We start from the raw sequence: 15,824 nt of genomic DNA on the forward strand, positions 1-15,824 counted from the left end.
ACTGTAACAATAATAGTAGCCTACATGGGGTGGCATAGCAGGCTATCTGTTCAAGTCATAGGTGACACCCAAAATGAATGACCTCCCCTGACAAGAGTTCGCGATAGTAAGAAATTGTCTACATTGATGCACGGAAAGAACACAGCCTACGCTTCTTCTCCGAATTCGCACATAGAGCTCACAATATCATATCCAAAAAAGTTAAACGGATTTGCCAACCTCATCAGCTGTCTCGATTGTGTCACTATAATCCAACTTTTAGACCGTTATTAGTCCTCCATATGTGTTCTTTTTTTTAAGCAAACGCCCCAGGCCAACGAGACAAGCGTGTAGCTACAACATAAACAAAGCGGAACTCATGGCTGAGGTAGGCTAGGCTATCTTCTTGAGCCGTCACTGATTGAGACACAGAAAGTTCTCAAGAACACTATTAGGTCTTTAAACATTTATCATCACACACATTAATTCATCGGACCTAATATTTGTAGTTGCCTTAAAAAAAAGGAAAAGAAAAGGTGATAGCCGCCCCCCCCCCCCCACCCTATTTTTTTTTTCTCATCGGATCTGCATCGATCTCAAATATGACATTTCTAAAATCAAATTGACGGAAATCCGTCCTACGACGGAGAACTTTAATCCTTGCCGACATAAAAAAAAATATGCGGTTATATTTCACAACTTTTACGCAGTACTGGGGAGATGCAAACAGATCAACTTAATGTGCATTTCCTCCTGAAACATGTTTTCTTCTTCTGTCGGTCGGTGGTCCCTTCATAAATTGTGCAGCAAATTATCAGACGAGTGACAGAAGCACCGCACATAATTTGACCAGCAGTCTTCGCATCCATAGTTTGTGAAACGATGCTGTGTCCGAGCAAAGATTCTAGAAGCCCAGCGCAACTCCAAAAAGGAGGATAAATGAGCGTCCGGCTTGAGGCTACGCTGTAGGGCTTTTAAACTGTCTGGCCTAAATCCGAATGTATAGCCACCCTATTGCTAACTGACTTACCAGCTCTTTCTCCCGCTCACTCTACCACTCGCATAGGAAACCGGATGGAGACATTTCACTCGCTCTCTTGCACTCGCTGGCGGTCCCATACACAAAGTTAATACCTCTTTTTCAAAAATTCAAGTCATTCCAGACAATTTAAGACTTTTTAGGCCTTAAAAAGCAAAAGTTGTATTTAAGCCTTTTTAAGGATCCGTGGGAACCCTGTAAAGTGGAAATGAAGCAGTCAAATAAAACAGATGTCTATAGAACTAGTTAAATATACCATAAATACAAATAAAGTCAGAAATATGACCCGTTATTCAGAATAAAGCACAAACAAGTTGCATTAATTTCAGCTGTGTGCCGCCATCTTTGTATTCAGAACATGATGACATCACGAGAATGGTTGGTACAACATTCTATGCTGTTTACATAGCGGCTGTCATAGTTAGCTTACTGCCTCAACAAAATGGATATGAACGAATGGGATAGACCCACCAATGAGGGCAGGCATCCAATTGCCTATGAGCCAGTAGGAGCAGTGGGAGCTTTAGTGCCCCCCACAGAGCCTGACTATGGAGGAGAAATATATGATAGAGAGAGAGGTGTATCTGAGCGCACAGAAAACAATCGGTGGTGCTTATGAAGGGTTTGTGTCCCTATATCCACTGACATGGCACACATGGAGAGTGTCTGCTGCCAGGAAATGAACCTGGGACATCTCATCCATAATAACAGACGTATCACGTCCAATCCGACGTGCCAAATGCTGTCATTAGAGCGAGACGTTGGAGGTCGCAATGCGGTCGCTGAGGGACATCCGAGCCGAAACACTGGAACGCCCAATAAACATCAGTTAACCAACTAACACACTCTTGATAGGTTGTGCGGAGGGAGTAGGCTAGGAGACTACACTGATCACCTGAGACTACACTAATTTTTACACCCATACTCTGCAATGTATTATCATGCGGCCCGCTGGCCAATTTTCAAAACCCAGTGTGGCCCTTGAGCCAAAAAGTTTGCCCACCCCTGGTCTATGCTCTAGACCAGGGATTCCCAAACTGTGGTACGCGTACCCCCGGTGGTACGCGAGCTGCTTCTAGGGGGTACGCGAGATGAAAAGGGCTATGGCGGACAGGTGTAAAATTTAAATTTTAAATCTTTTGTGATTAATTCATGAATAAATACACAATTTCGAATCAGGTCATAATGATATGGAAACATGAAATTAAAGGATATCATTTATAAACTCTGTATGTGTTCATCAAAAAAAGGGCAGCTTATTAAACATGACGCCTGGAATAGCTAATAGAATGCGTTACTTTTGAATGCGTTGGATGGTCCATGGTCCGTGGGGGGAAAGTTTCGCGGATATAACAGGTTTTTGAAAACAACAAAAACAGAAAGGAGGGAAGGAGCAAAGCTAGGAGTTATTTCAGATGGGCAAGAAAGGTAACATTAAGCTAGGCTTTACATTTAACAAACTAAAGGTAGCCTAAGTTTAGCCTTTCTAGGCTGTATGTTGTCCAAACGAATACATCCTTGTCAGGCGTTGTTGTAGGCCTATTATAAGATATTGTATGTGGATGTAACTTTTTAACTGACCAAATGCACACACCTAAAACCGGGAAACGGACAAATATTGTCAACGGGGGGGGGGGGGGGGTATAGAATGCGTTACGTTTTTATGTGTCGGATGGTGGGGGTACGCGAGCCGAGTCGGAATGTAGGCGGTGGTATGCGGGGGGAAAAGTTTGGGAACCGCTGCTCTAGACACAGAGTTCTGTACATCTTCCTTGTACGGCAAAGTAGTTGTCGCCATCAAGTGGTCGGGAGTGTGCCAATGCTTCAAACTCAAATATCTAGCGGAAGTTTATACGCGGTTGTGAGGTATCTGAAAAAATAGTTCCACTATAGCAAATAACACAGATTGAAATCATACATTGCGCTAATATATTTGTTTTTAATCATCAACAAACACCACTAACGAACGTTAAGGGTTGTTTTAAGGACATGTGCATGCCCGTAGCCAGCCACTCTGAAGCAGTCAAAGGTGATTCTAAACGAGTCAAAAAGTCGAGACCGGACCCATTGTCAACATTTCTGTGTCCACCACTCTAGTTCCTCCAAAACAAACCAGAAAAGGGACTCAAAGTGCTAAATACCGGAATTATCATTTAAAATGACATAGTTCTAACAGTAGGCCTACCAGCTGTTTTGAGTTAAGGCCATGTTTAGCCTAATTGAATAACTTGATGATGGAGAAGATATTTTCAGACCTGCCATCCTTGAAGAAATTTCTTGAGTACTACCTCAAACCAGGGGAAAAAACCCTCAGAAACAACTGATAGGTAGGTCTGCAAAAATAGCACTAAGAGAGGCCAATCACTTGTCTGTCATTCTCTCTCTGTCTTGTCACTTCCCCTCTCTCTATCAATCTCGCATGAAATAGTCTCACAATAGTCTCACTCCAGACTATGGGAAATTGGCACCACCCCCGCTATTTCCCCAATGTAATTTGCTCTGTAACAGACATAATGCAAAATGTAAAATATAAGCTTTTCCACATATTGCGGTCACAAACTCTGATCCAATCGATTTAGAGTTTCCTTGTGGATGAGGTAATTTCTGAAAACGATGCCGTGTGGACCCTAAACTTTTTAAAAATGGTAAGTAAAAATATTGCTTTCAAAACGTTCGTTCTTGTGTGAACAGGGCCATAAAATACTGTCTGATTAGCTGCTGACAGCCACTCGAAATGTTAGCAAATGTGCTCTATTGAATGCACACCAATGCCAACTTTTTGGTTGTATCAGTAATATCTATAATAATATCAATAACAATAGCAATTATAATAATTATTATAAGAAGTCACATTTAATAAATAGGAAATCAGATGAATAAGGACAGAAAGAGGCAGATTTCTGCTTGGACCCTTCATAAGCTTGTCAAGCTCTGAGATTGATTCAAACTAATTCTAGCCAAGAACACCACAATTCACTGCACTGAGGGAGAAAAGGTGAGCACCTTTACAGGACAATACCTTTCCTTTCCAGAAATGGTCCCATATCCAGGATCTCTGGGAAATTAATGAAGGTGTTCAGCTTCTTTTTATGACCCGTTTTCCTGTGGAGTAATCAAAAAGATGAACAACCAGAGATTCAATTAGTCCAATTAATCCATTCTTTATCAATCAGCTATGCAAAAGAAACTCTATGCAACACTTAACCACTTTTTGAGGTAGGCATCATCTTCAAATTTATTTTCAAGGAATATGGTCATGTGAAGGACACAGTATTTAACATACAGTGCCCTCCAGAATTATTGGCACCTCTGCTAAAGTTGACTAAAAACTATAAAGACTATAAGACTAGGGGCAGCCGTGGCCTACTTGGTTAGCACTTCGGACCTGTTACCGGAGGGTTGCCGGTTCGAACCCCGACCAATAGGCACGACTGAAGTGCCCTTGAGCAAGGCACCCAACCCCTCACTGCTCCCCGAGCGCAGCTGTTGATGCAGGCAGCTCACTGCGCCGGGATTAGTGTGTGCTTCACCTCACTGTGTGTACACTGTGTGCTGTGTGTGTTTCACTAATTCACGGATTGGGATAAATGCAGAGACCAAATTTCCCTCACGGGATCAAAAAAGTTTATATAGTATACTACTACTACACTAAGACTATAAAAAAATATCTGTTGGTGATTTATTGTAATCTCACAATGAAAAAAATAGGAAAAATCCAACCTCTCTCATAAATAAATAAATATTTTAAACAAAAACACGTCACTCACAATTACTGGCACCCCTGCTTGCAATACCTTCTTAAGCCTCCCTTTGCCAATAAAGCAGCTTGAAATATTCTCATGACACCCCATAAAGTTGGAGAATACAAAGCAAGGGATTTAAGACTGTTAGTCAAAATCTCCCCAGATCGTCCAGATTCCTAGGTCCACACTTGTGCATCTCCTCTTTGACTCACTCCTCTTTGTGCATCACTCACTGTTTCCCTGAGTTTAGATCAGGGAACTGAGATGGCAATGCCCGAAGCATGATTTTGTATTCAGAAAACAATATTTGTTTTGGTTCATTGACCTGATGAATGATCCAATCATGACCAACGTTTAGTCTCTTGGCAGAGATTGACAGATTTCCTTTGAAAATGTTTAGGTTTTTCTTGGTGTTCATAATACCATGCACCTTAATTAGGTTCCCAAGGCCTTTGGGGAAAATAACAGCCCCACAACAGCACAGCCCCTCCACCATAATTCTCATTAGGTATGGGTTCTTTTCAGTATAGCCATTCTTCTACATATGTCAAACACACCTAAAGTGTTTCTAGCCAAAGAGCGCAATTCTCTTTTCACTTCCAGACAAAGTCACTGTACCATTCAGTAACTCCTGCCATTTACATTGGTAATTAAATGACTGGATAGGCTTTTACCTGGAATGCCCTCTAAATAATCTATTAGCAGTGAGGTCACTTTTGAAGATTTTTTGGGGGACTTGGTGACCCCAAGATGATACCTTTGTTTGCAACTCTCCAACAGTGGTTCTTATGGAATATTTTGCTTATCTTACCATCCTCCATACTGTACATGGGGGCAAGATAACCATGGGTCCTTGTCAAAGCATGTTTGTCACATTTTCAGATGTGTGTGTCAGGGATGGAAATTAAATATTTTGTCCACATGCCATTGTGGCTGGTGGATTCCAAAATCTACCAGCCACTCAACCTTTTCACCAGCCACTAGAGATACGGTATACAAATGTGATATCATGATTATAGTAACCTAAATTATGATGGTTACCGGCATTATTGCGATACAATTAAAATGTGCTGAATTTTTCTCTAAACCTACCACCAATGTTGGACAGAACTCAAAATTGGCCTGTCCTCCATGCACAGTAACAACACTAAAGCTCAACTGAACAGCATTCATATGCCATAGTGTCATAAAACTGGTGTGGCTCCTTTAAGACAATCCTTTGGCGTGAGTTCTGGAGCTATCCAACTTGATCTAACTGTGTAGCCTACATCATCTGATTTTAATATTTGCTTTGGACAAAGGCGTCTGATTTTAATATTCGCTTTGGACGTCTGCCAAATCCCATAACCATAATATTTACAAATATCTAGGCTATGTTTAACATTTATTTTCTATTTGGGGCTTAACATTTATTTTTCTAAATGGGGGGGGGGGGGGAGGGGGGGATTCCCCACCTTCATTTCTTCATATAGGGGGGATTTACACAGTTTGGAGGGGGGGGGGGCATACATTTTACAAACCGTAAATCGTATTTTCCCTTATTACAGGCGTCAATGACAGAACAACACTGTCTTACAACATAATCTTTACTTACATGATTTTCTAATAGGAGTGTCAATAGGAGTGATCAATTTGAGAATGTTTAATCGCTGTTTTGGTATCTTTCACATAATGAATGCGCACTCTACAAAGTGAAAGTAGGCCTACTATGCGCTGTGTCTGTGCACGTCCGCAATAGATTACGTTCCTCAAATGGAGAACACATTCATGTCCCCTCGCGTCTCATGGCGACTCTATGTAACCCAAAATTACTGACAGTTCCTGATCGCTAAACTTTTGTTTTCCTTTCCTCGGTTAGCAGTAGACATGGAAGCACCTAGCATAATTTGACTTCAGCGGTGACAAGTCCTGCTGCGCGCGCGCAAGAGAGAGAGCACCTGCAAAGTTCTGTGCACGTGTGTGTGTCTCTGCATGGGGCTAAATTCGATTCAAGTCAGAAGTTGGTTCGTCCGGGCCCGCATTCACATTACAGTGCTGTAAAATGTGTGCAGGAATTTCTCGCATTATGATGGCTAGAGTTGCGGGACTTGAATAAATTATGTGCTATACCCGCAATTCCGCGCTGACATTTAGGCCCTGCTGATACATGGCTTGTCATGTGTTGCATGAAGAGTTACTGAGATACTCCACCAAGATGAATGGATGTGGAGATTTGAATCCATTGAAAATTTTAACTTTAACGCAAACCATTTTTCACAGCAAATAGCAGCTAACTAGCACCGTTTAAAAGCTGAGAAATGTGATATCTGTGTGATGAGCACTTCTCAAGTAGTTCAACAGAAAAGAATGGGTGAATTTGGACACACTTTGTGTGCCTATTGTAGTGTCAAAAAGTGAAGCGCTGTGCCATGCTACGGGGAGACTGCGGCTCACTGGTAGCTATTATAGTTAACTTCAAATCAGCACAATTTACCCTTATAGGCTACTGATAACATTACATGATCCGTACGAGACACTTTCTTATTTTTAACCGCCAGGGTCTATGAAAATTCGCCTGTATCTGACTGTAAATTTGTGGTATGCTAGCTCTATCTTACCCGCCACAGTGGCTGGTAAAGTGACTAAATTCACCCGCCATTGCATAAATTCACCCGCATTTGGCTGGTGCTAATTTCCATCCCTGGTGTGTGTGTGTGTGTGTGTGTGTGTTTGTGTGCGTGTGCCTGCATGTGTGTGCATATTTTATGTGTGTGTTTGCGTGTGTTCATGAGTGTGCGTGCATGTGCATGTGTAGTGTACAGCCAGTAGATGTACACATATTCATTTATTGTATGGTCCCCCATGAACGGAATTCCACGAAACTTGGCATGCATTTAGAGTGTGTCATAATGATGAAATCTAAAAAGATAACTGCCAAACTACAATGCCTTGGTTTTTGCTTTTTCATTTTTAACGAGGTGGCCCTATACATCAAATGAAAGGTTGACATGGCCCCTTGAGACCAACATACAAAAAAATGTGTCCTCCTAGGCCCTACGGTTCTCGAGATATTCACAGAAAACTGTGTCCGCCCTAGCCTTCTTTCGGGGGGTCCAGTCTGGCGGGGGGGGACTAAACCTATATGACCGCTGCTCCGCTGTGCGGTATTCATAATAAAAAATAACTAGTTTTAAGATAGTGAGTCAGTCATTTTAAGAAGAGTTTGACTGATTTAAAAATGGCTCCTCCTGAAAACAAGTAAATTTGATTGCCAGTGCATTGAGCAAATTTGTCTTGACTCCTTAAAGCATAGGTTCTCAAAGTGCGGCCCGGGGGCCAATGGCGGCCCGCAAAAACATTTCTGGCGACCCGCGATAACATCTGTAAAACTGTACAACTGTACTGTGTGCTTTGAAAAGAATGAATCTCCGTTTAGTGGTGTTTCGTGGCCGTCAGGTTTTCCTGTGGTGCTTTGGTAGCTGGAATTGGCCCTGAATAAGGCCTATGCTGATAAGAAGCAAGGCACACTGAGACTGTTTGTTCTAAACAAGTTTGTACTTGAAATGGACTGCAACTAGAACTGTTATATCCCAAATTTGTCTGTTGAGGGTAGAGAACCCCAGGGATTGTGTGTGCATTGCCATTTTTCTTTAAGAAGTTTTGCCAGGTTTAGCCTCAGTTATGAATTAAAATGTGTTTAATGCAATAAATAAAAACTGTAGAGATGCAACCTGGTCATTAAAATGTTTACAATTTTTTTTCCAGGTTTTTTTATTTTTCTCCCCTTTGGCGGCCCTCAGTTCAATGTTGGGTTCCTGAATTGGCCCTGACCAATCAAAACTTTGAGAACCCCTGCCTTAAAGGAACAGGCCACCCAATGTCAGTAGTAATATATGTTCTTACCTTAACTTTCAGGAGTTGAGTCATACCTCTCCCGTGTCTGTACGTGCACTCAAACGCTCGTGCAACTGTATTTAAGTAGGAAAACGTGGATGTTTTTGATTACTTCCATCTATGGCTACGTCTGAGCCCGCTAGCATAACAACATGCTAACACATTCGCGCCGTGCACCAGAGCGTTTGAGTGCACGTACCGACACGGGAGAGGTATGACTCAACTTGTGAAAGTTAAGGTAAGAACATATATTACTACTGACATTGGGTGGCGTGTTCCTTTAAAATAAGTCAAACTCGACTCCTTAAAATAAGTCAAACTCTTCTTAAATGTAGTCAAAATGATCTTTCTAGAGAGCGTTAGGTAAGTCTCTTCATGCTAAAAACAATACCAAATTGATATTTTGATCTTAATATGAGATTAATAACACTTGGGTAGATTTCATTTTTTGCAGTGTATATTTCTCGTTGTCTCTATTAAACCTTGCCAGGTGTACTATATGTAGCAACCATTTTAGAAAAGAATACAAAAACTCATCACATCACTCTGCTCTCATGGTAAAACTACATCACATTGTGTGTAACATTTACATTATATTTACATTTATTCATTTAGCAGACAATTTTCATCCGAAGCGATCAAGTCATGTGTCAATTCTATTACAAGGGACTACATTGTCCCCAGAGCAACTTGGGGTTTAGTGCCATGCTCAAGGGCATAATGGTGGAAGCCGGGAATTGAACGCACAACTTTTCATGCTACTGCATGCTAGCCCAGCTCCTTAACCACTACGCTACCACCGGCCCTTAGCATCCCTTAACTGTTTTAAAATCTCTGGAACCTACAGATTCCTGGGGCCTATTGGTTAAAACTAGCAAGTGTTCCCCCAGAAAAAAAATTAAGCATAGTGGGCATCTGAGCGTATCGACGTCGATACAGCCTGAAATTGCATCCGTTTCTCACAAAATTATATAAACGAGTTTCGCACAAAAAGGACTTTGATAGGAAAAATATGTAACATGCAGCATTTAATTGCAGTCATTTAATCCAAGCCTATCACTAATGATGGACAGAACTCCATGATGGCCTGTCCTTCATGGTTCAGCAGCAACAATATTAAAGTCAACAAAATAGCATTCATACGCTACAGTATATTTCTTATAAGAAACTCGGTATGTGAAAGGATTTCTTGATTGTACAGTGCCTGTCTCTCAGTAATGTTTTAAAATGAGAGCTTTGTCAGCTGGCAGTAGGCTACTTTGTTGGCAGTCATGAGAAGTTCGCTTGCTAACAGAACATAAATATGCTGCCCAGAAACCTTGTGAATAGTTCTGATTTTTTTTTCTTACACTAACAAGGTTAAAATATAGCCTTTGCCTACAGCATCTCCTTAACAGTAATGTTAACAAAACTAGAGAATGTAATTCCAGGGAATTGCGAGTGCATGAAAATGACGCTAGGACAGACATGGTGGTTGCATAGCTTAATACGAGTTGATAGTTTAAAAGTAGACAGTTTAAAAGTTGAATGTAGATAGTTTAAAAGTTGTTAATAGACAGATAGTTTAATAGACAGATAGTTTAATGGATGTTGATACACATAGTTTAATGAATGTTGAAAGTTTAAAAGTTAAATGTAGATAGTTTAAAAGTTGTTCATAGACTGATAGTTTAATGTGTGTTGATAAACAAATAGTTTAAAGGCTCTATATAGGTAGATAGTTGACGATAACTGACAGTTGGAATGGCTGAACAGTTAAATAGTTGGATAGTTAAAGGAACCGTATGTAAGAAAAATATTTAAATTGATCATAAAATGGCCCTGATATGTCACTAGACATTAAGAAATCATGTTCATTTCAAATACTTATATCACTGACAACAGTAGTCCGGCCAGGATATTGTCATTTAAAGAGTGAAGTTGCAGCCCTCAACTGATGTTGATGTTGTGTTTTGTCATGTCATGTTGTGTTTTGGCCTGATGCGCCACCCTCCACCTATCTACTAATCACTAAGTCAGTAGTGTTTCGCCATCAGGGTTGGCAACCTCGAGTCAGGGGGGAGGGGGAGGGGATACACCGCTCTTCAGTAGGGACTATTTGTAGTGAGGACTTTTATTCTGAAACAGTTGTGGACAGAGGAAACAGTTGGCAGGAGTCATAGTTGATGACAACTGACAGTTTGAAAGGCTGAACAGTTAAATATTTGGATCGTTAAAATGGTTAAATTATTTAAAATGGAATTATTGTAGTGAGGAGTTTTATTTTGAAACAGTTGTGGGCAGAGGAAACAGTTGAAAGAAGTCAAAGTTGACAACTGACTGTTGCTAGAGTAGTTATGGTGGTTGCTATGCTGGTTGCTAGGTTAATGATGATGGTTGCTAGGTTTTAACTGTGAATATGGTTGCTAGGCTGTTGCTAGGGTACTTGAAGTCGTTGCTAGGTTGTTGCTAGAGTGTCCATGGTGGCTACTATCAGAAATAAAGGAGTTACTACAGTGGTTTGCTAGTATAATCATATTGGTTGCTATGGAAACTGACATAGATGCTTAATTTCAATGGTTGCTAAATTGGTTGCTAGGTAGGTGGTGGTTTAATATAGTAGGCTAGAGGCATAGTTGATGATAACTGACAGTTGGAATAGTTGAACAGTTAAATAGTTGGATAGTTTAAATCAGAGCCATATAAAGGTAGAGTTGCGACAACTCCATTGACGCTAATGTTCCATTTTTTTTCAACAATGGCGGCTAATGGAAGTCTCAAATAGTTCCCGAAAGTTAACAATTTATAATAGCAGCAGTGCAGTTACAGACTGTTTGTAGCCAACATTTCAGACTCAGATTTACATTATTGGCTCATCCGGATAATAATAATAATAATAATAATAGTAACAACAGTAATAGTAGTAAAGTAATAGTATTAATAACCTAATTATAATAATAAACTATTTATGTATCGACTATGACAGCTTTTCTGCTGCTCAGTTTTTATCAGTTTCTTATCAAATAAATTAAAAGAGGCTAAAGCCCAATAAATGTGCCACACATAATAACCTAATATAAGATAAACCTTGCCTATACCATTTCAATTAGGCAGCACTAGGCAACACCACAAACGAGCTGTTATTAAGTTTTTGCGTTTGTAGCCTACAACTTTTATGACGTGACGTGTCTTGGGCATTTAGCTTTACCATCATGTCAACATAGTTGAAACGTTATGCGCAATGCTCATCTAGGCTATGGATTTAAGTGGTAGCAAAAGTGGGATAAAGGGCAACTGCTTCCCCAAAACAATTCCTCCATAACTGTGGATTTAATCGTTTGATATGTGGATAACTTTCAGTGGACTAAACACATAAAAGGTAAGATTTTGTTATCACAAAGCTAGCTGGTTCGTTAAATATGGCGAAGCATATTTACAGCCAACTTTGTAGGCCTACTTGCAGCAGTGAAACTGAGTTTGTTGTTAACATTGTTGGTAACGTAAACGTTTCTTCAGTTAGGAGCAGGACTGGGTTTTTTTTTGATTTTGCATTCATTTTCATTGGCAAAAGCTAGCCTATGCATGAGAGAACCTAGATTTGAGGGAGCTGCAGCTGTTAGCATCAGCACGGTCATATTAACACAGCAGGGCACACTAGCCCAGTGATGGCTAGCCCAGTGATGAAGGATCGTGTAAAATCCCCATCCCCAGAAAGTTTCAAACCAAGCTTGCGCTGATGATGCATGATCACTGATCAAATTGCTATTTTCTGACACGATGCACACCATTCCCAGGTGCTCACCTGTCTGAATCTCAAGCTCTTTAGCCTAGCATCTGCTGTTCACAGCACGGTGAATGACAAACGATGACAAAATGCTGTTCATGTTTATGAGTTCATAGCCTGGTTATTTATCGAAGGACTTACATGTCACGTTTTATATTTTATTATGATCACTCGCATTACCATGGGGTTACTAAATAGGTAGGCCTAATGCTACGGTTAACTTAGAATGCCCACCATTACACTGGAGATGTTAAAAAACTTTTAAACTTTTTTTATTCTCTCTTAATATTGTTGTAATGGTAGGATAACTACATAGTTTACACAATAATTACACTGTTATAAATATTGTATATCAATGCATTTATTCACTGTCAATTAACCAATCGTGGCTCTGTCCATCATTGAACAGTAGCCTATTTAATGCATTCTAATCCATTGTCAATCACTTCCGGGAACTATTTGAAGTTTACATGAACCACGTGACCTTAACGAATTTTGAACACCCATTGTCGCAACTCTACCTTTATATGGCTCTGGTTTAAATGGTTAAATTGTTTAATATACAATTATTGTAGTGAGGACTTTTGAAACAGTTGTGGGCAGAGGAAGCAGTTGCACAGGATCTGTAGCCTTAATAGAGCCATATTGTATGCTTAAAGCCTGAGACAGACAGTTGCTGGAGGTGATCGGAACACTTGGCATAGGATTCTAAGTGCCCTACTGTGATGTCATAATCACCAATGTTAAGTCTATGGGGACATTTTAGTAGTTTTTAATTAATAGTTTAAAAAGTATAAAAGTTACAAAGTTGAAAGATACATAGCTGAAGTCACCTAAGTAAGACCTACGCAACGCAGTTTGAATGAAGTTTCTATGTTAAACGGTTGAAGCCGCATTAAACGCACAAAAAGCGTCAGCGGAATAATAAGAAGAAGAATAAATCGGATAACAGCATTCATATGACAAAGGAAAACAAATTCGGTTACTCAAGGCTGTGACACAGCAACCAGTGTACAGTCCTACCCAGTACTCGATGCAGCTAGCGTTGTCTGACAGTCGAGTGGGTTAATGCACGTATTTCCAAAACAGGTCTGCAACTTTCAGGCAGTCCTGAGTTCGAATCTAGGCAGGAATGTTGATGCGACGTTTTTCTTTAGAACTCTTTTTATTGAATCGAAGTTGTAGCCTACTACAGACAGTCAATGAGGTGTTCTGAAGTAGGCTTAGGCTGGGTGTAGGCTAGGCTACTTTGCAACTTCTGCGGGGTAACGGGAGCATTTGTTTTTTTAAAACAACTTGCATCTTTCCATTCCAACCATTATTAGGCCTATTTTTATCATCTATTTTTGCAAGGTGTTGCTCCTGGCAAGGCTTGTTTATAAGACGTTTGGTGATTAATTGATGGCTCTTTTTGGGACACGCTAAACTTTCTTTATAATGAGCGCATACGGGGAGTAAAATGACTTTTTGGGACATTAAGCTACGTTAAACTTTTATGTCCTTAATTTATTTATATATTAAGGCTACTTGCGCAAACCCTGAATACTTTTATTGCCACACTACAATATTGGTGGTATTTGTTGTTACATTAGCTTCAGAAAGCACCGCTTCAGAAAGCTGCACTGCTTGTGAAAGAAGGGGGAGGGGGGCTTGCAGCCAAGTGTGGAAAAATGCATCCGAGCACAAACCGACAGAACAGTGAAGGAGTGGCCGATCCTAGCCTGGCCATTGGCCATCCCCTTGGTACGCTTCTCTTCTACAAGGGTCTGGGATCTCGGCTATTGACGAACGTTTGCAAGCTGGATGCGTGGACTCTGTAGAAGTTTGAAACGATTGGATCTGATTTCACCCAATCGCTAACGTTTGGCCATGACATATGTTATGCGCCAGCTCGATCGTGAAGTAAGCAACACTACAACGCTCACCAGAAATTGCGTGCGCTGTATACAACAACCATTCCCCACCAGAGCGAACAAGATGGATGTAAATGACCGATGCCGGCTTTGCGATACAAATTTAAGAGTTAGTGGAAGAATAGCAAATAGCAGATTACTATTCGACAGTAAGGTTGAAGATAGCATATTGTAACGCTGATGAGAAGTTAGGAGACGGGGAGGCTGATATATCGTTCCAAAACTCCGGTAATTTATTTCCTATAGATGTACAGGCTAGTGCACGGGCAACAGGTGTCCACTACAAAACAACAAACTGATCGCTGATAAATCACGGTCTCAATCACTCGTCATTCACACTCATTGGCCAACAAAACAATGCAACATAACTCACTCGCACGTAATCCACTTCTACTCTGACTAAACTTACTAGACTAGCCACTAGCCACTTTTTACCACTGTCTTTCTGCCTCACTGTTTGTGTGCTATATTAGCACATATGCATAACCCCTCCCTCCATGCCACAGCCGAATTGTGGCCAGACTTATACCTTTTCTTAATATAGTTATATATATATATATAGAGAGAGAGAGAGAGAGAGAGAGATAGATATAGTTTTTTTTAATATTACCTTGCCTACTCGCTTATATGTCCATATTTATTTTATGCTGGTCTCTAGACTTTATTCTTGCACTGCTGCACTGTTGGACTTACTCATTTGCACCATCACCATGACACTCACTCACACAGAGCACCTTAACTTACCTTACTATGCACAGAGAATCACAGGCTCAGTCCCTGCCTCAGTCATTGCAAGCGCCTCTTGATTAATCACCCACTATGTGGATACCGTTTTTAGAATTGATTTAGATTAAGTGCTATTTAGTATAATTTGTATTTTAGTATATCTAGTATATTCTTTATCTTCTACTGTCCTTATTGCTTAGTTGTGTTTTTATATTATATACTTTTAATTACTTTTTTCTGCTGTTAGTGAATGTGTGTGATGTCTGTATGCTACTGAGACCTTGAATTTCCCCTGGGGATCAATAAAGTATCTATCTATCTATCTATCTATCTATCTATCTATCTATCTAGACGTCTAAGAACCTAGCCCCTTAGCTAACCTATCTGAACCCCTAAATATTCCCTCCCGGACACCTCCCCCCAATCAAAACACATCAGAACTCATTGACACATTCTATGACACAGGAGGCAGAGAGAGACACAAACACTCTTGCGCTCGCACACACACACACACACACACACACGCCGGGAAAAGAGAAGACACAGGGGAACACAGGGGAAAGCCCAACATGGGGGCAAATAGCCTCGGCGCTACAATATCATCACAATTGTCAAAGCTAGATGTGATCATTGAAAACACGCCGCTTCGTTCATACCGGGTCTGCCGCACATGCTGTAATTTAATATCGAGGCTACTGCGCGATACAAATCAAACTTTTCCCAAATCCCGTAGGGAGTAGGGCCACGACATCTTTGCCCGAAAAAAAAATGTGTTTAACAGTCCTTTT

General features: G+C 40.6%; 1 protein-coding gene across 6 annotated transcripts in view; it reads right to left on the reverse strand.

The window, feature by feature from the left end:
• Nucleotides 1-15,824, reverse strand: part of usp48 (ubiquitin specific peptidase 48) — a 253,629-nt gene that overhangs the window by 158,428 nt on the left and 79,377 nt on the right. For all 6 annotated transcript variants that reach the window (XM_076268712.1, XM_076268713.1, XM_076268710.1 and 3 more), the window contains one exon: nt 4,038-4,120. In XM_076268712.1, coding sequence (XP_076124827.1) covers nt 4,038-4,120 — 83 coding nt within the window. The remainder of the gene's footprint in view (nt 1-4,037; nt 4,121-15,824) is intronic.

Source organism: Alosa pseudoharengus, unplaced genomic scaffold, assembly GCF_046254945.1.
Source record: "Alosa pseudoharengus isolate Yale_2024_CS ecotype anadromous, Long Island Sound unplaced genomic scaffold, YU_APseudo_1.1 YU_APseudo_1.1_scf_5, whole genome shotgun sequence".
NCBI classification, from domain to species: domain Eukaryota; kingdom Metazoa; phylum Chordata; class Actinopteri; order Clupeiformes; family Clupeidae; genus Alosa; species Alosa pseudoharengus.